The 20,646-nt window shown below is 39.8% G+C and overlaps 1 protein-coding gene across 1 annotated transcript in view; it reads right to left on the reverse strand.

Moving 5' to 3' along the window:
- The window catches only part of LOC140237739 (ceramide synthase 1-like), a 33,338-nt gene extending 18,176 nt beyond the window's left edge, over positions 1-15,162 (reverse strand). The window contains exon 1 of the mRNA XM_072317667.1: positions 14,806-15,162. Coding sequence (XP_072173768.1) covers positions 14,806-15,054 — 249 coding nt within the window. The 5' untranslated portion in view covers positions 15,055-15,162. The remainder of the gene's footprint in view (positions 1-14,805) is intronic.
- Positions 15,163-20,646: the final 5,484 nt, after the last annotated feature.

Raw genomic sequence — 20,646 nt, forward strand, 5'->3', positions numbered from 1 at the left:
CACAAGTCAAGTCATGACAACTAATGAACATTTTGGTGTACATGTACACTGCACATGCTACAACTGAAGAGTTTGTTTGCAAAAACCGATTAGTCCATATTTGCCAAATGGAGATATATGTGATTAAAGGTCAAGAAAAATAAAGAGAATAACAAGAAAATTTTTGCTTCTTTTGACCATAACTTCAAAAATGTACCTCTACAGTGTATATGTAGTGACAATATATCGTTTAAAAGGTATTATTTTGTACTTTATAACAGCGACCGTACTTCAAAATCTTTAAAAATGGACTTATCGGTTTTTGCGAACAAACTCTTCAACTGTATGTATGCATCTGTACTCTACCTTTGTCCTGTCAAATAACCCCCACCTTTCAGAGTACTTGCACTATGGTATTAAACTACTTTTCAAGCTCTTGCTGGTACCTTTACAATCAAAGAGATATGCTAAGTCATGTTCTCTCCTAATCATAACCCCCTGATCACCCATTACTACAGGTATATTGTATGACACATGATGCTAAATACACTGAAGAAATCATTCTTCCCTAGATTGAATTTGAATAAGAAATAATCAATGACATGCTCCATATACAATAAATGAACAGTTAGTTGTAAGCTCAGAAAAAACTAGAAATATCACTGAAGGTGATTAATACCCCCGCCCGTGACGACAGTCTTACCCAAGGAATGATCTTTCCTTGATCTTCTGCCATTTAAATGCCGTTACCATGGCAACGCAGCTTCCGACAAGTCCGAAAAATATGTCTTGCACATCTTCCCACCAAGACTATTGTGTGTGCCACATTTCATAAGCTTTTGTCAAAACCTGAGGAAGTAGTTCAATCCACAAGATCTTTCCTTGATCTTCCGCCATTAATATGCCGTTACCATGGCAACGCAGCTTCCGACACATCCAAAAAATATGTCTTGCACATCTTCCCACCAAGACCAATGTGTGTGCCACATTTCATGAGCTTCAGTCGAATACAGATAAAGTAGTTCAATCCGCAAGATCTTTCCTTGATCCTATGCTATTTATATGCCGTTACCATGGCAACGCAGCTTCCGACACGTCCGAAAAATATGTCTTCCACATCTTCCCACCAAGATCAAGGTGTGTGCCACATTTCATAAGCTTTGGTCAAAAAACTGAGGTAGTAGTTAAATCCGCAAGATCTTTCCTTGATCTTCTGCCATTAATATGCCGTTACCATGGCAACGTACTTTCGGGTACTGTCAAAAAATGTGTCTTGCACATCTACAACCAAAGGCACACATCTGTACCAAGTTTCATGGAAATTGGGCAAAAACTGAGGACGTAGTTTGCAACACAAAATTTTCCATCATTTTGGCTCATAATATGTGAGCTGTTACCATGGCAACATACTTTTTGTCACTGTCAAGAAATGTGTCATGCTGACCTATATCCTAAGACAAACATTCAATATGAATTCCATGAGAATTGGAAGAACACTGATGAAGCAGTTTTGCCATGAATCATTTTGCCCTATATTTTACCAATAACATGCCGTTACCATGGCAACACACTTTTTGCCACTGCGGAAATATGTGTCTTGCACATTAACATATTCAGATGAACATCTGTACCTAATTTCATAAAAATTGATCAAAAACTGTGGGTGGAGTTCGCGACGCAAGATTTGTACCCATTTTTGCCCATAATATGCCGTTACCATGGCAACGTACTTTTGGGTACTGTCAAAAAATACGTCTTGCACATCTACAACCCAAGGCACACATCTGTGCCAAGTTTTATGGGAATCGGTTGAAAACTAAGGAAGTAGTTCGCGACGCATGATTTGCAAAGGACCGACCGCCCGACCGTCCGCTGATTCCTATATACCCCCTTCAAACTTCGTTTGGCGGGGGTATAAAAAGAGAACTAGAAATGTCGCTTTGGCGACTGGTATGCCTCCGCCATACTGCATGATTTTCTCAATAGGTCTAGATAGTACATGTGGACAATGTGTGATTACATTTTCACAAAATTGGCAAAATATTGAAATGACAAGTTTGTCACAAATGTGTTGAATATTCACCTTCCTTGACCTAGGTTTAATTGGATGAATAGGAGAGCATGTATCTAGGGATTTAAGGACTTTAACTCGACTTTGACCCATTCATACATTTCGGCATTGAGTAATTTTCAAGGTACAGGTGTGGAGAAAAAGTGCAACTTCTGAATTGAATAGTAAATTGTTAAAATTTTCATCTGGCCCTTGACCCTAAAATTCATAAGATAATCACTTTCAGGTAGAACATGCATAATATGTACTAAGTTTCAAGATAACTTGAGCCACTTCCAAGATATGGAGGAAAAAGTTAGTTCAGCACTTTCACTTGATCTTTGACCTTTTGACCTTTGAGGCAAAAAAAAACTTTCCAGAGAATTTCTATTAGGTTACACATGTATGCATACACCAAGTGTAAAAAAAAAAAAACCCTGCTGGCATTGCATGATAGGAGGGAAATAGTAAAATTTTGAAGTGTTGCACTTGACCTTTGACCCCTGACCTTTGACCCCATGAACCCTACATTCTCTAGATAATCACTTCCAGTCAGTATATGTATATACTATGTTCCATGAAGATACCCTGAACAACTTTCCAAGGTATGGAGAAAAAAAAGTTTTAATATTTTTACTTGACCTTTGACCTCATGACCCAAACTTTCACCAGAGAATCTTAATTGGGTAATACATGTATACACTAAGTTTCAAGAAAATATCTTCAGGCATTCAATAGATATGGTGGAAATAGTGAAATTTTATGTATTTGACCCTGACCTTTTGACCTTTGACCTTTGACCTCATGACCCAAACTTTCACCAGAGAGTCTTAATTGGGTAATACATGTATACACTAAGTTTCAAGAAAATATCTTCAGGCATTCAATAGATATGGTGGAAATAGTGAAATTTTATGTATTTGACCTTGACCTTTTGACCTTTGACCTTGAGCATGTGCACCCAAAAGTTGATAGGCACAACTTCACCCCCTAATACACATACATGCCAAGTTTCATTAGGATACCTCAACAGGTTTTGATAGTTACCTTGTCCACAAAAGTCATTACGGACGGACGGAAGGACGGACGGACGGACGGACGGACGGAAGGACGGACGGAAGGGCGGACGGACGGACGGACGGACGGACAACCCGAAAACATAATGCCTCCGGCACCACTTCGTGGCGGAGGCATAAAAAAATAGTGATTATACCTGTTTATAAAATGGGTTCAAGAATGTAGCCAATTGGAAGCGCTGAAATGAGTCACGTGTGCGTGCATTAATTTCTTCAGGTATGCACTAAGAAGAGCCTCTCTTCCACCTCCCTGGCCTGACGTACGTCACAATGTTTACACTAGTAGTGCGCACTCAATCAGTTGTTACAAGTGCGTCACGCGCTACTATACGCGCTGTCAATCCTGTAAACAACTTCTAGTTCGGGCCGCGGGCTGCCACAGCAGCCGGCGGCCTTTCTTGTGCATAACAGTACGTGGCGTACGTATACTCTTATACGTACGTACAGTACTTATGTGCGGGATTTCCGACTGCGACGTGCGTAAATGTTTGGGACGAACATCTTCGGACATCTTGACTTTTGAGCGAGTGCTACATGTAGCTGACTGGTATTGACCCACAAAGGTACGTGAATAATGCTGTTAGTTTTCGACCCATTTTATAAAACAAATGATGCACAGGATTATTTCGTGGCGTTAGTGAAGGTGCGGCGCACTCTCGAGTATTGACAACGGTTGCAAACATGCACTCGGCTGCGCCTCGTGCATGTCGCACCATTGTCAATACTCTCGAGCGCGCCGCACCTTCACTAACACACTCTATCCTGTGCATCATTTGTATAACAACAGTTTTCTAAAATGTGACTTTGACATATCTCAAGGTTAAAATAAACACTGAACATGTATCAACAATAATCCGTCTCCATTCTTCAGAACTTTTCTATCATGTCTTCTAGCAAAAAACAAACAAAACAAAACAAAAACAAGACAAGAACTTCTCACCACACTGAGGCATCTAAACTTGATATTTTTATACCAATGTACAATTGTACTTGACAGCGCATACAACAGACCAATCAAGTAGTAAGGTTTACCATATGTAACAGGTCCCATTTGACATTTGCTCCTGCGACAATTGCTCCCATTAAATATCTGCATGCTAGCGTAAAGCCAAACATAAAATCTACCCACAATCATATCCCTATTAAACCCTAATCCAAATCCTCACATCAAACCAAACATAAAATCCTATCACAACCCTAACCCCAAGTCCTCGGAGAAAATCAGAACAGAGCAATCATCGCAGGAGCGAATGTTGTGTCAGTACCACATTGCCACAGCAAAACTGACTGCAGAGTAAAACAGACAAACAACCCTGCCTCCCCCCCCCCCACACACACACACATACGTGTATAATACAAATATGTAATGTGTAGTGTATGTAAAGTTCTAAATGCTTTCTGCCCATGCTTGCTTAGATTTATAAGTTTTGAATGTGGCTGACCTCCATTTCAAATGACTCTGATTACCACTTTCACCACAGCATGGAGCAAACAATACATTGGATCGTTGCACTTTACATTTGAAGAATATTTGATAGTCAAATTTAGCCACATTTAGTCACATTTCACTTTTGGTTATAATACAACATGTATACACCACCTACAATTGTAGTATGGGTACCTACAATGTATCCATGTACAACCAAGGAGCTACTACAGACATGGAGTCCCAACAGAGTAATTTACGACCGAACTCTTTACGCAACGCGCTTAACTTCAAAGTGCCGCAGCGACGTTATCACCAAAATCTTGCCCCCGGTGACAGCTGCAGCGCGCTTTCAAGATCAAGTTCGATGCCGCAGCTCTGTCCGTTAGTGGAGGAGAGTAAATATTGTCGAAACAAACACACGTCTCTTTTATGCATGCGCAGTCCATAAGTTTGCCATTTTAGTATGCGCAATCGAAATCATCGAATCCACAACGAAATTTCGAATCTGGTAGTCGTTATTTCGCGAAATTTGGACCTGAGATGGGTGAGTTATGATGAAATATGTATAAAAACATGCCATATTACCTTCACTTTTTAAATTCCTCTACATGAAACATGACTTTTGTGGGAACTTTTAAAGTAATTTCGTTCGAAAGAGGATACTTCAACCTTTCGAATGCAACCGAGCATGAGAGTGCCAACAGGTGCCAACACATATTAAAATGCATTGGAAGTGAGCTGACGGTGGGCGACACTGTCGTCTGCTCACGTCTTCATACAGTCCCATTTGTTCATATTTGTGTTAGTCGTCAATTCATGAAAAAGTTTTGATCTCTGCCCAAACTCAGACTTGATTACGAATACGATCCATATTACCTTCGCTTTTTAAATTCCTCTGCATGAAACATGACTTTTGTGGGAACTTTTAAAGAAATTTCGTTCGAAAGAGGATACTTCAACCTTTCGAATGCAACCGAGCATAAGAGTACCAACAGGTGCCAACACATATTAAAATGCACTGGAAGTGAGCTGACGGTGGGCGACACTGTCGTCTGCTCACGTCTTCATACAGTCCCATTTGTTCATATTTGTGTTAGTCGTCAATTCATGACAAAGTTTTGATCTCTGCCCAGACTCAGACTTGATTACGAATACGATTATCCGTTCATCACGATTAATTAACTTTATTCTTAAGATTTAACTTAAGTCTAAGAATATGAATAAAACTAAATTGTTACTTAGTTTACTATAGATCAAAATTTAGAGTAAGAAGCTTGATAAAATAAATATGTGATACTCAGTCATGTCTTAACTCACGAAATTCGTGAAAATAAAATCGCGAACATTTCAGGTAATACAGTAGAATCTCATTTTGTCATGTTTTCCCAAGCCAAGTCACCAATGAAACTCTTAACTAGATCTAGAGTTAAAACTTAAATCAGTAAATTTAAGCCGTTTCGGCTTTCTCCTTTACCTTTCCATCCCATGCCATGGTCTGTTCCTTTTCCCTAGGAGCTAGTTTTTTTTAGTAATAGTACTGTAGTAGCTCCTTGCTTTCCCTCATATTTTCACAACTACGGACACGAAAACATGCAGGTGGGTACCTGTAGCTGTAGTGCTGTACTGTAGTGTAGAATTGGTGTATAAAGACCGATTTGGGGAGGCCAAAAATACAATGAAAATCGACATTCTGTTTGAATCAATCTCAGAATCATCGGGAACCAATTCCAACTGTTCGATTTAAACAGGTTACACAATTCACTGTCCGCAATATTGTCAAAACCCGCCATATCGAACAAAAAAATAAATGTTTGGACGGTACACAACGAATTGAACAAGCAAAATCAAGCAGTTCGAACGCGATCGATCGCATGCATTATGCAGTGTCTCCCAGAAACCGCACAAATATCAACCAATTCCGCACTACCCCCTTCAAACACACATTTCCGAATTACGGATTACAAGTGGGTTTTCCCCGATGAAAACGCGATCGCTCCGTAATGTTTATCACAACGCAGTGCGGAAACCACCAAAGCGTGCGATAGAAACGCCAAACCCGGGCGATTATGCCACGGACGTGGACACAGTTGTCGTAAATCACGCTCGGCTCCCCGCTGCGTATACGCGCGTTCCTCGGAGCGGCATCGAAGCTAGATCAAAGAAGGTTGGCTTGATGGGACTCCATGTCTGTAGTAGCTCCTTGGTACAACTGTACATGTCTGTAAGTGTTACTACGGGGGTGTGTACAACCAAGCGATCACGTGTGGTAGTGGTAGATCCATGTATATTGTCAGTGAAGTACAGTACATTGTGTTGTACCTGATACGTTGTACAGTTGAAAGGAAGTCAAACTGAATGCCTATTATTGATCACGTGGCTCATCTGTTTTACTGACCCATTGACTGCATGGTGTGGAATTGACAATGCTAGCATTCTTGTTGTATAGTATAGTAAAGCATAACTGTACATGACTCAAGGATTTGTCACACTGCTATAAAAAGGAGAAGTCTGAACACCCTGTCATTCTGATGTTGATTACTAAAGGGTACTACAGGTATTTACCACTGATTTGTTTTATTCATTTCCATCTGAGCAGATGGCTGGATAGCCCATATTCAGCTGCACTAGCTGGTCTTCCATGGGGTCCAGTTGGATGTACATTAGGCCCGTTCACACACAAGGGAAAAAGTGTGATTTAAAAATTAATTTTCTTATCGCGATCAAAATTTTGAAATTTTTTCCTGTGTGGACAGAAAAATTTCACTAATTTTCGCGATCCTAATCGCGATCCAACTCGCACTATTAGAGCGATCCAACTCGCACTATTAGAGCGATTTTTCAGAATAATCGCAATTATTTTGCCAAGCGTCGTGTGTGTGAGCGCGATCGAGATTCGGAAATCGGTATTTTTAATCCCATCGTTCGTAGCGCGTGAACGTCAACATTATTGGGACCGCTGGGTCAGTCTTCGGTCATGCAAGTTTCGTGCATGCGCAATTTGGCCACTGATCGTTCTTTCCTTGCTGCGAAGTGTGATTTTTCCTTGTGTATGAACGGTCGAAAAAAAAAGTCGAAATTTGGATCGCGATTGTAATTTCGATTTTCGTTGTGTGTGCACGGGCCTATTGTATGAAAGCGGGACCACTTCACCGGGTTGAACACCCTGCTCTTTGCAATGAATAATTGAGGCGGGATCTTTTACGTGCACGAGTTGTGACTCTCTCACACACGGGACCTCCATTTTACTGTCCTATCTGAGGGACAGAGTTTTTTGCCTCTAACTAGAGGGAACAGTACATGATAACACACAACACTGCTTAGTGGGACCCAGGAATCGAACCAGGGAACAAGTTGGATCATGAGGCAGATGTGCTACCAACTAAGCAAACTCACTACCTACAGCGAATAGGGAGCAGTGATTTAAAAAATGTTTTCAGTTATCATATCTGATGCATATGTGTTCATGTATAGTACACTGTATCACATCCTACCATAAGAAAAATTTGCAATAAAGCATAAAATATCACTGTTTTTTTTTTTTTTAACTAAACCACAACGAAGACAGTTTATTCCACACACAATTTTATTAATGGTTCACATTTTGTAATTTGCTTACTGATTAACATTTTTACATTGGTTGTCTCTTTCCCTGACATTTTAGAACTATTTTGAAGCACTAAAGCTGTGATTTTTTGTTTTGTTTTTTGTTTCATCTGCAAGTGGTTAATAACGCATTAAAAGGGGTATGGGCATTAAATGATATCAGACGTATGACGGATTATGGGCAGTTCAATCATCCAAATCATCGTCCCACCCACATATCTACACTGTATCTACCGGAAAGAATAGCATTTAGTTTGAAGGCACAGAGTTAAGGATTGTAAACAGTCCACAAGGAGAAATACATGTATCTAAGTAGGCCTACAACTTGTACTGAACAAATAAAACAAAATGAGGGAATACAGAACAAGATGAACCCTAACAACATACATGTACAACTATGGTCATCCATAATTTCTGGCTGTGAACTGTGAAACATACATACAGTGTATGTACAGAGTGTACATACTGTATGAGCTTGGTTATTTTTGCATACCTTGGTACAGATGTTTTGCCAAGGACAAGGCCACAGACATTCTCACGAGATGTTGTTTTTGCAATTTGACATCAGCTATTGTATTCACATGCCACTTTTAGAGTACATGGCGATCATATTTGTACTGTATGATATTAAAGCAGTCCAACAGTGATTCGCAAAATTCACAAAAAAATTAAACCCATGCGAAAATACATGTAACAGCTTTTACAGTGACATCAATCAATACTGCTAAGTCACTTGGACCCCGTTTACAGTGCAGGGCTGGGCCGAGCCGCGGCCAAGCCCGGCCTCAATTGCGGGGCCGAGCCCCGCAATGTCCGTTCTCGACGTTGAGGGGGTTAATATCCTGAATAGCGAAATAGTACGGGCAGAGGGTCTGGAAGCCAGACTAAATTTGGTACCGCATTTGGCCTTTTGCGCGTTTACACTGAAATGAAGGCCGGGCTCAGCCGAGCCCGGCCTTTTCGCTCACTGTAAACGGGGTCCTATTCAACCAGGTTCGCATCTACAGACAAAAATATTTACAGGACAGTCTAAACATGGAATTCCACAAACGTGATGGTAGAGGTGGCATTGCCAATTATTTTGTTCTTCTTTATTTTGCTAAATGGGTCAAATTAGTTTATTCATAATCATATTGCAATGTTTGTAGTTTCCCTCCACCACATAAACTGTGAAGACTATAAAAGTTTCACTGTAACAAGTTAATCCGTTGTAACAACAACCTCAAGCTCATAAAAGTAGCCCCAGTCACATGACCTTTGAACTGTAATCTCAACAGCATATTTAGAGGGATGTTTGGATTCTTCTTTTTTCATTTCAGAGATTGTGTAGCCAGGTTAACCACTAATCTTTACCCAAATACATCACAGATTAACTAGGATAAAGAGTTTGTACATTGTGTTCAAGGGCCTAGTATGATACCCTATATACGAAACAGCTTTTGATTACTACACTATACATAAAAGAAATTAATTTGCCAATAGCTGTAAAATATAAAGAACTAGACTAGAGACCCAGGGGTCTCGCGCTCACCTGAGTATCACAAGTTCACCTTCCACGCATTCTTGCAGACTCTTACCTGAGAACATTGGAAACTTGTGGTGGGGGGGTAGCTATGAGAGCTGGGGGCAGCTATGAGAGCTGGGGGCATGTTGCCATTTGCATATTCCATCGCACTGGTAAAAATACCTGCCAAATACACTGTACTTTATAGAATGTTGGACTATGCAGTTTGGAAAATAAAAAACTTAAAGCCCTATCACTTCTGATTCTAGAGAAGAATATCATTGAATATTCCTTAATTTAGGAGGTTTGGGCCCTCCTGGGGCTTCAAAGGAAGGCATGGTGCCCATTCATCTGCAATGAACAAACTTGGAACTACACTCATCAATGTACAAACTCACAGTAACTTTGCTTTATCACCTCTGGTTCTAGAGAAGAATTGTAAATATTCCTTAATGTGGGGGGGGGGGGGGGGGGAGGGGAATTGGGTCCCCTAGGGGCCCCCAAAGGAGAGCATGGTGCCCTATTGAACTAATTGAGATCTTAACCCCCTGACATGTTAACTGTCAAGTTTGGTGAATATTCATCAAGGGGTTTTGAACAATTACGAACACGATTTACATCATCATTTGGACCCATCCCACCCCACTCTCTTGGGTCCCAAGGGGGGGGGGGGGCACCCCTGATTCTGCAATAAACAAACCTGAAACAACAGTCATCGATATACTGACTCACTGTATTAACTTAGCTACATAAATCATTTTTGGTTCTTGAGAAAATCTTTAAAAATTCCTTACTTGGGGGTGGGTTGGGCCCCCTGTGGGCCCCCCAGGTAGGACATGGTGCCCAGTGATGGAAATGAGATCTATCCCCCTAGGGATACTACCTGCCAAGTTTGGTGAAAATTCATCATGGGGTTTTCAAGAAAACGAGGAAAATTTATAATTTAGGCCCCCTGGGGCCCCCAGGTGGGGGCATGGTGCCCACTTGATAAGAATGAGATTCAATCCCCCTAGGGATGCTACCTGCCAAGTTTGGTGAAAATTCATCATGGCATTTTCAAGAAAAAGATGAAATATGTACAATTTGGGCCCTACAAGGACCCTCCCCACCCCTCCCCTGGGTCCCAAGGGGGGGGGGGGGGGGCAACCCTGATCCCACCATGAACAAGCTTGAAACTACATTGTACAGTCATCAATGTACTAACTCATTCATAGTATTAACTTAGCTCTATCACTTCTGGTTGTAGAGAAGATTTTTTAAGATTCCTTAATTTTTTTTTTATTTATCTACTTTTTTTGGGGGGGGGGGGCGGGGATTGGGCCCTCTTAGGGCCCCCCAGGTGGGGTATGGTGCCCATTTGAACAAATTGAGATCCTATCCCTCTAGGGATGCTACCTCTCAAGTTTGGTGAAAATTGGTCATGGGGTTCTCAAGAAGAAGATGAAAATGTGAAAAGTTTACGCACGCCGCACGACGGACGATACACGACGGACGCCGAACGCCGGACGAAGAGCGATCGCAATACACTTGAGCCTTTGGCTCAGGTGAGCTAAAAAGCACTCTAAGAGCGCAGACCTCCGCCAAGCAGCTACTTTCCCCCGATGATCTTGCTCTTCCATAGAGATCAGTAATTTCCACCCATACTAACATATGCATGCTGAAAAATCACCCGATTTCCCAATATAGAAGCCTTTGTTACGTCATTTCGAAACCCTCAGCTGCGCGACGCCTCACCCCAGCAGGAACTAGAGCATGCACTTTTAATAGTGTGTGCATGAAAACCTCAAAAATGCACAGCTTGAACTCCCAAGTTCATTGACCCTACCTGCCAAAATATCAAAAATTCTTCATAAAATCCATAAAAATTTCCGGATCACTACGAACATTTAATCATCTGTTCCTTGCGTCACTCTCAACCTTTCCTGCAAGTTTCATCCAAATCTGTGCCCAACTTTTTGAGTAATTTTGCACACGGACAAACAAACAAACAAACCAATGGTAATGAAAACATAACCTCCTCCTTTGGCAGAGTAACTAAGTCTGTCCAATCACATTGTGAGGTTCCCTATACAATAAATTAACGCAATGAAAACGAGTCCCAGGTGTATTTGTTCAAGCGTCTAGATGGGAAATGTGTGTTGTAGCAAAATCAGCCTGTCCTAAATGGGTTAAATGGGAAGCAGTCAGTGGCTCTTGTGCTCAGTCTGTGCAAGGAGACCGTACATGTACATTGTACAATGTACTAGGCGAGGTCTGTGATTCTGCAGACAGAAATACTGCACTACCAGAATGAGATGGTTCAGCCATACTGTACCATTCAGACTTTGTACAGTATGAAACAAAGGTAAAACAACCAGTTCAGCCTGCCTATTTACACTGTGCACACAGCAAGTATACACTGTACATTTGTATGATACCAGTTTGATTATCAGCACCTGATGCAGGTCTATGAAAACAATGTGCTCAACTAGCAAATGCTTTGGGTTTTGTGACAGTGATTTTATTCTTCTTTTTTTTTTTTTTGGACAACTTTTATTGAATAGCAGAATAATTGTGAGGAATTTAAAACACATATTGCCAACTGATATTTGATGTTTCTTGTATATTTGAAGTTTTTTGTTTGTTTTTGAGTATCAAACCTAAAAAAAAAAAAGAGAAAAAAGAAGCTTATTATGAATAGACAATACACTTTGTTTTGTTTTTTCTTTAAAGGACAAGTCCACCTTTGTAGACATGTGGATTGAGTGAATGCAACAATATTGGTAGAATACATCAGTGAAAGTCGGGGGAAAATCGGACAATCCGTTCAAAAGTTATGAATTTTTAAAATTTCTGCACAGTCACTGCTGGATGAGAAGACTACTACTGTACATGTAAAGTGCAGATGTCATAATGCGTACAACTATATAAAGAAAATAAAAAGAGAATTTCACAAAACTTCACTTTTTGAAGAAAGTGCGCATTTCCTTGTTACTGACATATATGTTAAAGGTAATATTAATGCCCCTGCCTTCTGAAAGAGAGAAGTCAAGTGTTCTTTTGTTATGCGAGAAAAGTGAAAATATGTTGAATTTTCTTCATTCTTTCTTTATATCGTGAATTGTACACGTGACATCACAAGCTACATAAGTCTACCTTCCTGCCTTGAGTGAGCAGTAACTTCATAATTCATAACTTTTGAACAGATTGTCCGATTCTCCTCAAACTCTCACTTTCCTATTAAAATTAAAGTGTTAAGTGGCAAAATTTGTGAAAACTAAACCACCAAATATGACAGAGGTTTACTAATTTTATGAGTGCAGTGGCATTTTTCAACATTGACGGTTTTGAACACATTTCAAAGTGTATGCATTATTGTGTATGCATTGATAATATTTGAGTGGAAGAAATAATCCACTGCACTGGTGGCCCGGACATCACATTCTTCAGCATCACCCAAGGTAGGCACATCAGCATCTGATGGTTGTTCAAAATTTCTGAAAAGACAATATTTTGGCTAGCCACATGGACTAGTAACTAAATGAATTTGATGATTTCTAGCAAGTCTGACGTGATTTTGGGTGGCCCATGGCTAACAGACCATTGCCAATTTGGAGCCCTGTGCTATTATGGCAAGTCAATCAATTCTTCTTCTTCTTCTTCTTTCCTTGAATTCTTCCTGTCAGGAGAATTGCCCAAATCCCTACAAGTATTAGTACAGAACAATGAATGAATGATCATACTCATTGATTCATACAATGTAGTATAACCATACAACTACACGTAGTACAGGAATACAGCCCACAGAGTAACAAAAGCACAATGCAATGCTATATAAAGTGCCAGTGCAGGGAAATTGGCAATGGAAATATGGGACTCCAGGGAGCACAGACCTCCTACCTCCTATTCCGATATGAATGTCCTATTATAGAGAAAGCTGCCCATAATTTGACCTACAACTTGAATAGCCCAACCAGACGCTGTGCTCGATGTGCGAAGCACATAGACTTCCGCACAGCAACTGTACATGTACGGAAGTCCGCGACTTCCGTACAGCAACAGGATTGTGTATTTTGTTGAATTCCACCATACAGTAAACGCCGTCCAAAGTTCGACCACCAACTACAAAACCATTTCAGATGCTTGTGCATGCAGTTGAATTTTGGCACAGGTCAAATTTTTGCCTTTGGTGCAGGTTTTTTTTACTAATAGTAGAAGTAGAAAACATGTAAACTTGTGCTAGGCCTACCCGGTTGAGGATGGACTGATTTTGCTACAACAAGCATTTCCCTGAAAGACACCTGCCCGAGTGAACTTGGGATTCGTCCTCAACGGGTTAAATACAATGTAGGTCTGTAGGGAGAATGGGCCGTGGTCATCATGCTCCTAAACCTGGAAACTTATGTAACTTGATTAGTCTTTTACCATAACAACATACCTGTTTAAAGTTGAAGAATTTACGCTAGAGTCTAAACTCTAAAGTCTTACTGATAGTTTGATACTGATACACAGCCCTGTGAGTGGCAGTGGTGCAAGGCAATGTCGCTGTACAGAAGAGGCGACATTAGTAATTCTGTGCATTAGTGAACGTAATAATTACTTCATTTATACTAACGTTAGAGGTAGTGTAGTTACAAAAACACTATCGATAATCACGAGTGTACACGTACTGACGTAGTGTAAACAGAAAAATCGGTCTGTCCGGAGGAGTCTTTGTCATTTTTAATTTTAGACCTTATCGGCTCTCCTTTGTAGGAGGGATTCCGTGACGCCAGACGCAATCTCCGCGGAACATTAGATATCCTGGATGACCAGATACAGACCGATCTTTCAGTCAAGACGGGGTATGCCAAGGCCAATTATCGCAAGGGCCGAGGGTACTACAAATGTAGTTTGTAGCTAGGGGCTAGGGCATTGGCAATGGGGTAATTTACAGTCAGTACTACAGAGTACAGTGTCAGTAGGCTTGCGCATGTTAACGTTAGAGATTCTAGATGTAGGCACTAGGCCTACATCATGTACATCAACTTGTACATGGTGGTCAGTTGGTGGTCTACCCAGCCAGGCCAGTCGCTGATTGACATTGTGAATAGTAAAATAAACAGAGGTCAGAGGTTAAGCAGAGACAAAGACAAAGTACTTATTTGCGGACGATTGCCGGTACAATAGTAGATTCTCATCTCACCTTGAATATCAACACTGTAAGAAGAGTTCTTACAAGAGTCCATACCACAGCCAAGATCACGGCTGTCTTTACTTCATCCATTGTTATGTAGCCATACTTTCGGAGTTCGTTAAATGTGCCTTCTGATGGTTCGGTCCGATAGTATTCTGGCAAGTCGGTGACGACCATCCGTATCAGTCCCACATAATCAGGATAGGGAAAATATTCCGACCATGACCACGGCACTGTTGTTGGCAATGTTGCTGTCATTGTGGACGATTGTGTATGTTACCAGAGCAGAAAACCTATCACAACGACTTTTCTTCAGTCGTTATCTTCCTCTTTGCAGCACTAAGGGACCCGAATCAAGGGCAGCATTACCGTCAATCCGCAAATAATTTTACTGCAAAATTCAGTAAATTTAGAACAGTTCTTTGGCACGTTGGAGTATCCTAGGCATGACACGATCGTACACATGCAAGTGTATTTCGTACGTCAGCTCGTAGTCACTGCACTCACACATCCAAGCTCTGTAACTGTACTGTGTGTTCACGAGCTATCACATGAGTCATCGCCACACGCACGCTACTATACTAAATTACTACAGCAGCAGTACACATACACAGCGATCGGATCGCGATTGCCGACCGGTCGGTTCGTCCGTCTGATCCCGTCAAGAAAAGAGCTGTCGCTCTATGGGTGCGATAGGTCCAGTGATCATGTGTGTTGCACAGCGAACAAATAGGAAAATAAAAGGGGGTGGGGCTACAAATCACCCCACACCCGCCGTTGACGAATTACCATTTAGATAAATAATACTTTAAATATAGTAAAATTTCCTTTCTGAAAATTGAAATTTAAAGATAAAATCATTAAATATATAACTCATCTAATTTTCTGTGAAAAATTGCAAAATTATTGATAAATTTCTTTAAAAGTATTTAACAAAATACAATTCGACACCAATTCTTGGCATCGATGAACGCCCCTATAACGAGAGATGGCGCTGCAAGAGTTTAAGCTGATGGGCGTGTCGTTTTTCAGAATCTCCGCATGGGCGAGGTTGACATGATCAAATTGGAAATACACGTATCAGCTTCTCATTCTTCCAATACAACCCCCAAAATGAATAACCTGGGGAAAGTTGTCTAAATCTTTAACTATATTTCTGCCTTTTGCATTTATGCGTGGGAAATCACTGATATCCTCGATTTCGATGGTCAAAAGCTGCATGACCAATATCGTTCACCCTTGTTCCCTAATGTGTTCGTCTGAAAACTATAAAAAAAAAAACAACCAAAAACTAAATAAACTAAATGAAGACATAAGACATCAGTGCCCCGTTAAAACGTTTTGTTAGTGTCTCCGCAATTATTCTCACGCAAGCGAGAATCTAAAAGTCACAGTAAAATACTAGTTTGAACAAAGAATTATCGGGAAATATCCCTCAAAAGATATAGAATAAATTATGGTGGTTATTGGTTTTGTAATAATCTCATCTGAGTCAATTCACTATTCCTTCATCAATCCATATCTAAGCCCCCCCCCTCCTTTTTTTTTTTTTTTTGCTTGTTCTCCCTTTCATAGATTTCATTAAATCACTTTATCTATTTCTGTGTCAAGTTAATGAAGCTGGCACCACTCGCGACCAACATAAACATACACACGTCTTTACGATGGTGATCTGCTAAGGTGATTTATCCACCTATACCATATCCGACATGTCCTGCGATGAAAACATGCTTTGAGTGGAAGTCAATTTTTGTTTTGTTTTGTTTTGTTTTGTTTTGTTTTGTTTTGATTTTGATTTTGATTTTGATTTGATTTGATTTGATTTGATTTGATTTGACTTGATTTGATTTGATTCGATTCGCTTCGATTCGACTTGACTTGATAATCTCTGAATGGCATTGCTTCACTATTACATTAATTTCCAGCAATTTCTTTAACACTGAACATGTATTTTGTTTAGTAGGTTCATTCTATTTTTTGTTATAATAAATAACTATATAGCATTATACATTTGCCATGTAATCATGTGCGGTACATCTTAAATTATACCAGAGCAATTGCCAAGAATAAGCACAAAACGTATAACTCAGTGTATGACTGATAATGAATAAATAGATTGAAGTAACTGATAGACCTGTCATCACTAAACAGAGATAAAGAATGAACATTTTGTTATTAGCTATGACCAATGACTTTATAATACATTTATTTTGTGACAAACCCGTGCAGCCAAGTGACAACGTCATCGTTTTGCAAACATCAGCATGCTGTTTCAACCACTATATATCACTCTAATTCTTTTGAAAAAAAAACACAGGAAAATGAAAAAAAAATCAAGCGTGTCGAGTCTGTCACGTTGAAGGTGAAACTTTTCTGATTTTTTAAATACTTTTGAATAAAATAGTTCACTTTAAGGAAGTCTATATGATGTGGAAGTGCATGGGATGGCGCAAGAAAGTGAGAGTTTGATGACTTGATTGTGATGGGCAGACACAGAGAGATAATATTATGAACTTATTCGTGAAAGAATAAAGGAAACTTGGCAAACACAAGACCAGAAAAAAAAAAAACACTGTTAACAGAAGAAACTAAAGAGGTGAATCTTCGTCTATGTAAGGCCTATTCGAAAGATTTCGAGCATGTCTTAAAAAGTGATTTGATTGTAAATACAACTGGGCTGCATAAAAGTAGTATGATTATGATCAATGTGCATCAGACTTACATTTTAATCATTATCCAGCGAGGTTAAAGGATGATTATGAATAGAGATTATGATATAGGCTAACTCCTTGCCGCTGTCTCACAAGAAGTGCAAGAAATATTAAACACACTTTGACTCATTCAACGTAAATTCACTGTCCGCCATACACTCTTATACCTATACAAGGATATGTCACGCACAACTTTTGTGTCACTAACGTGCATGCATGGGCATGTAAACATTAGTGGTTTTTAAAAAAAAAAGAAAGAAAAAAAGTGCCACTTCCACAGACCAGCATCCTATAGGCCTATACCTTTCTCATTCAAAGTACCAAGTTTTACGATGCTTCACGAATTGACAGTCTTAGTTTACAGGGGATTGTAGAAAATAATTTAAAGGGAAGGATTAGTCGGTATATATGTCAATGAATACACAATCTGTACAAAGAGAACAAAGGCCATTATGGGGGGGGGGGGGGATACTTCGTTCGCTCAACATTTTATCAAAGCCTCAATAATGGTTAGCGGGTAATATAAATCTCTGCTTCCCTCTACCATCGAAATACATGTATAGGGTTTATACAATGATCACTTATACGGGCAAGGGCAACGTTACTCGACGTCCTCTTAGCTCTATCATCAGATTATAATACCAAGCTTTTCTTGATGTCTTTGCTACTTTAAAAGAGAACCGAAACCAGCTAGGTCCCGCCAGGGCTTTTGTTATCCACCCTTACCACATCGTAATCTATTTCAACCCGAGATTTCAACGTCAAGTACAGTCTACTCAGTATTGCCGGAGCGTATAATCCCTTAGCGGAACGGTCTCATCCAGATCAACATCATCTTCTTCTAAAGGCAACTACAATGGGCAACTTTCGGGGCAACTTTGCAGGATAGGAAATGTCCAGAATAGTAACCCAAAGACTTATGGCTCAGAATGAGAGAGAGAGAGAGAGAGAGAGAGAGAGAGAGAGAGAGAGAGACGTGGAGAGACAGATGAAGGTATAAGGAAAATGAGGGGAAATCAAAGTTGAAGATTTATGGGAGTGCAGAAAACTTATAACATTGCTTAAAGGGAAGATAAACCCCAAGAGCAATGTGGATTGAGTGAAAGCAACAACATTAGTAGAACCCATCAGTGAAAGTTTGAAGAAAATCGGACAATCGATGCAAAAGTTATGAATTTTTAAAGTTTTGATGTTGGAACCGCTGGATGAGGAGACTACTAGAGGTTATGACGTATGAGTGGACAACAATACCAAGAAAATATAAAGAAAATTCTGCAAAAATCCATTTTTCATGAAAATTACAAATTCCATCAACTTGATGTTGACATAAAGGGTAGCAGATTCCCCCTGCTTTCTGAAAGCGGTTGGTCCATTGCTCTTTCATAATTCTAGAAAAGTGAATTTTTGTTGAATTTCCTTCATATTTTCTTTGTATTGTTGTCCACTCATACGTCATATCCTCTAGTAGTCTCCTCCTCCAGCGGTTCCAACACCAAAACTTTAAAAATTCATAACTTTTGCATCGATTATCCGATTTTCCTCAAACTTTCAGATGTGTTCTACTAATGTTGCTGCTTTCACTCAATCCACATTGTTCTTTGGGTTTACCTTCCCTTTAACCACATGACAGACTAAAGAAAAAACAAAACAAAACAAAACAGAGTGTAGCAGTGGGCCTATTTACGTTCGTCTGTTTCTATGCTTGTGTGTTTTTGATTGTCAATAGGCCTCTACATGCCGGCACAACAGCAATGTTTACTGTGCTGTGTTTTAGTTTCATTGTTTCTAACAAAAGACTGGAATGTTGAGCATTGTTCTGAAAAAAAAAAAAAATTAAATGTATTACTATCTACTCCACTGCAGTGGTCAATGTCATGTCTGCAAATGGGCATTCAATGCTCTCCATCAGTCTGGCAACCGTCACCACAAAATAATTATAACGGAAGCTCAATATGGCTAGAATTTAAGTAATTTTTGTTCAGGTTATTATAGATGTATTGGAATCGATGTACAAAATATGTGCACGTATGTACTTTGTACATTTTCTCGGAAGACTAAATACCAGCAATTCAATGTGTTTGTTCACAATAAAGACACGAGTGGTTGAATCAATATTTGCATACTGTCATTATAATACACGGTGCAGGTGTTGCTATGTTGGCCAAACCTGGCAAGCTTTCTTGTTGATAGGAGCGATCTCTGTTACGACGATGTGCATAGATTCAGAATACACTGTAACTATACACAGTTATAGCCCTGTCGCTGTACACAAGTGCTTCACACGGCGTTTGGTCGGGCTAAATACACTGTAAAGATTCACTGTACTAGTCATCAATTTTAACTCCGGGAGTTTAACTATACAAGTACTGCTCACGATTGTTTCTTTATACATGTAGTATGAGAGTTTGAAGACATTTGCTGAAATCACCACGTTTCATGGACAGTGGCAGATCCAGAGGGGGGCGCACAGGGCGCACGCCCCCTCTTTATTCGTTGTTAAAACAAAAGAAATAAAAAGAAAAACAAAATGCGAAGAAAACCGGAAGAAACACAAAAAATATTGTTTGTATCCCCTCCCCCTTTACGGAATTCCTGGAACCGCCCCTGCATGGAGGAAACGTGAGGGGTATGACACGTCCAATAGAACGAATACCTTTTTGTTATTTTCTTCTTTTCATAAAGAGATGGTATAGTAGTAGTGGTGGAGAAGAGGATTGGGCTTTTAACTTTTTGCGAGATACTACTAAACCACTTATGAAATACATGTAATACAAAACATAGCATTCTAAGAGGAATTCAAAGTTTATTTGATAAAAATTGGCTTTGGAACGGCCGAGACATCCGAAAACAAGGTGAAACAAGGGATCACCTTTTATCAGGATCCCTCCGGCATTTTGCATGTCTCAGCCATTTCAAAACTACAATTTTCATCAAATAAACATAAAATTTAACATGGAATTACATGCTCTTTCTTATTTTATAAGTGGTTTCTCATTATCTCACCTAAAGTGTTATAAAGCTTAAGTTAGGTTTCCATCAAAACTACAGTGTATATGACCCCTTTAAGTACTCGGGGTCCTGAATAGTAGGCAGCAATACAGTTTCACAAAACATTCTTGTGAACATGTTGACCTCTGTG

This window comes from Diadema setosum, chromosome 14 (assembly GCF_964275005.1).
Source record: "Diadema setosum chromosome 14, eeDiaSeto1, whole genome shotgun sequence".
In the NCBI taxonomy this organism is placed as follows: Eukaryota; Metazoa; Echinodermata; class Echinoidea; order Diadematoida; family Diadematidae; genus Diadema; species Diadema setosum.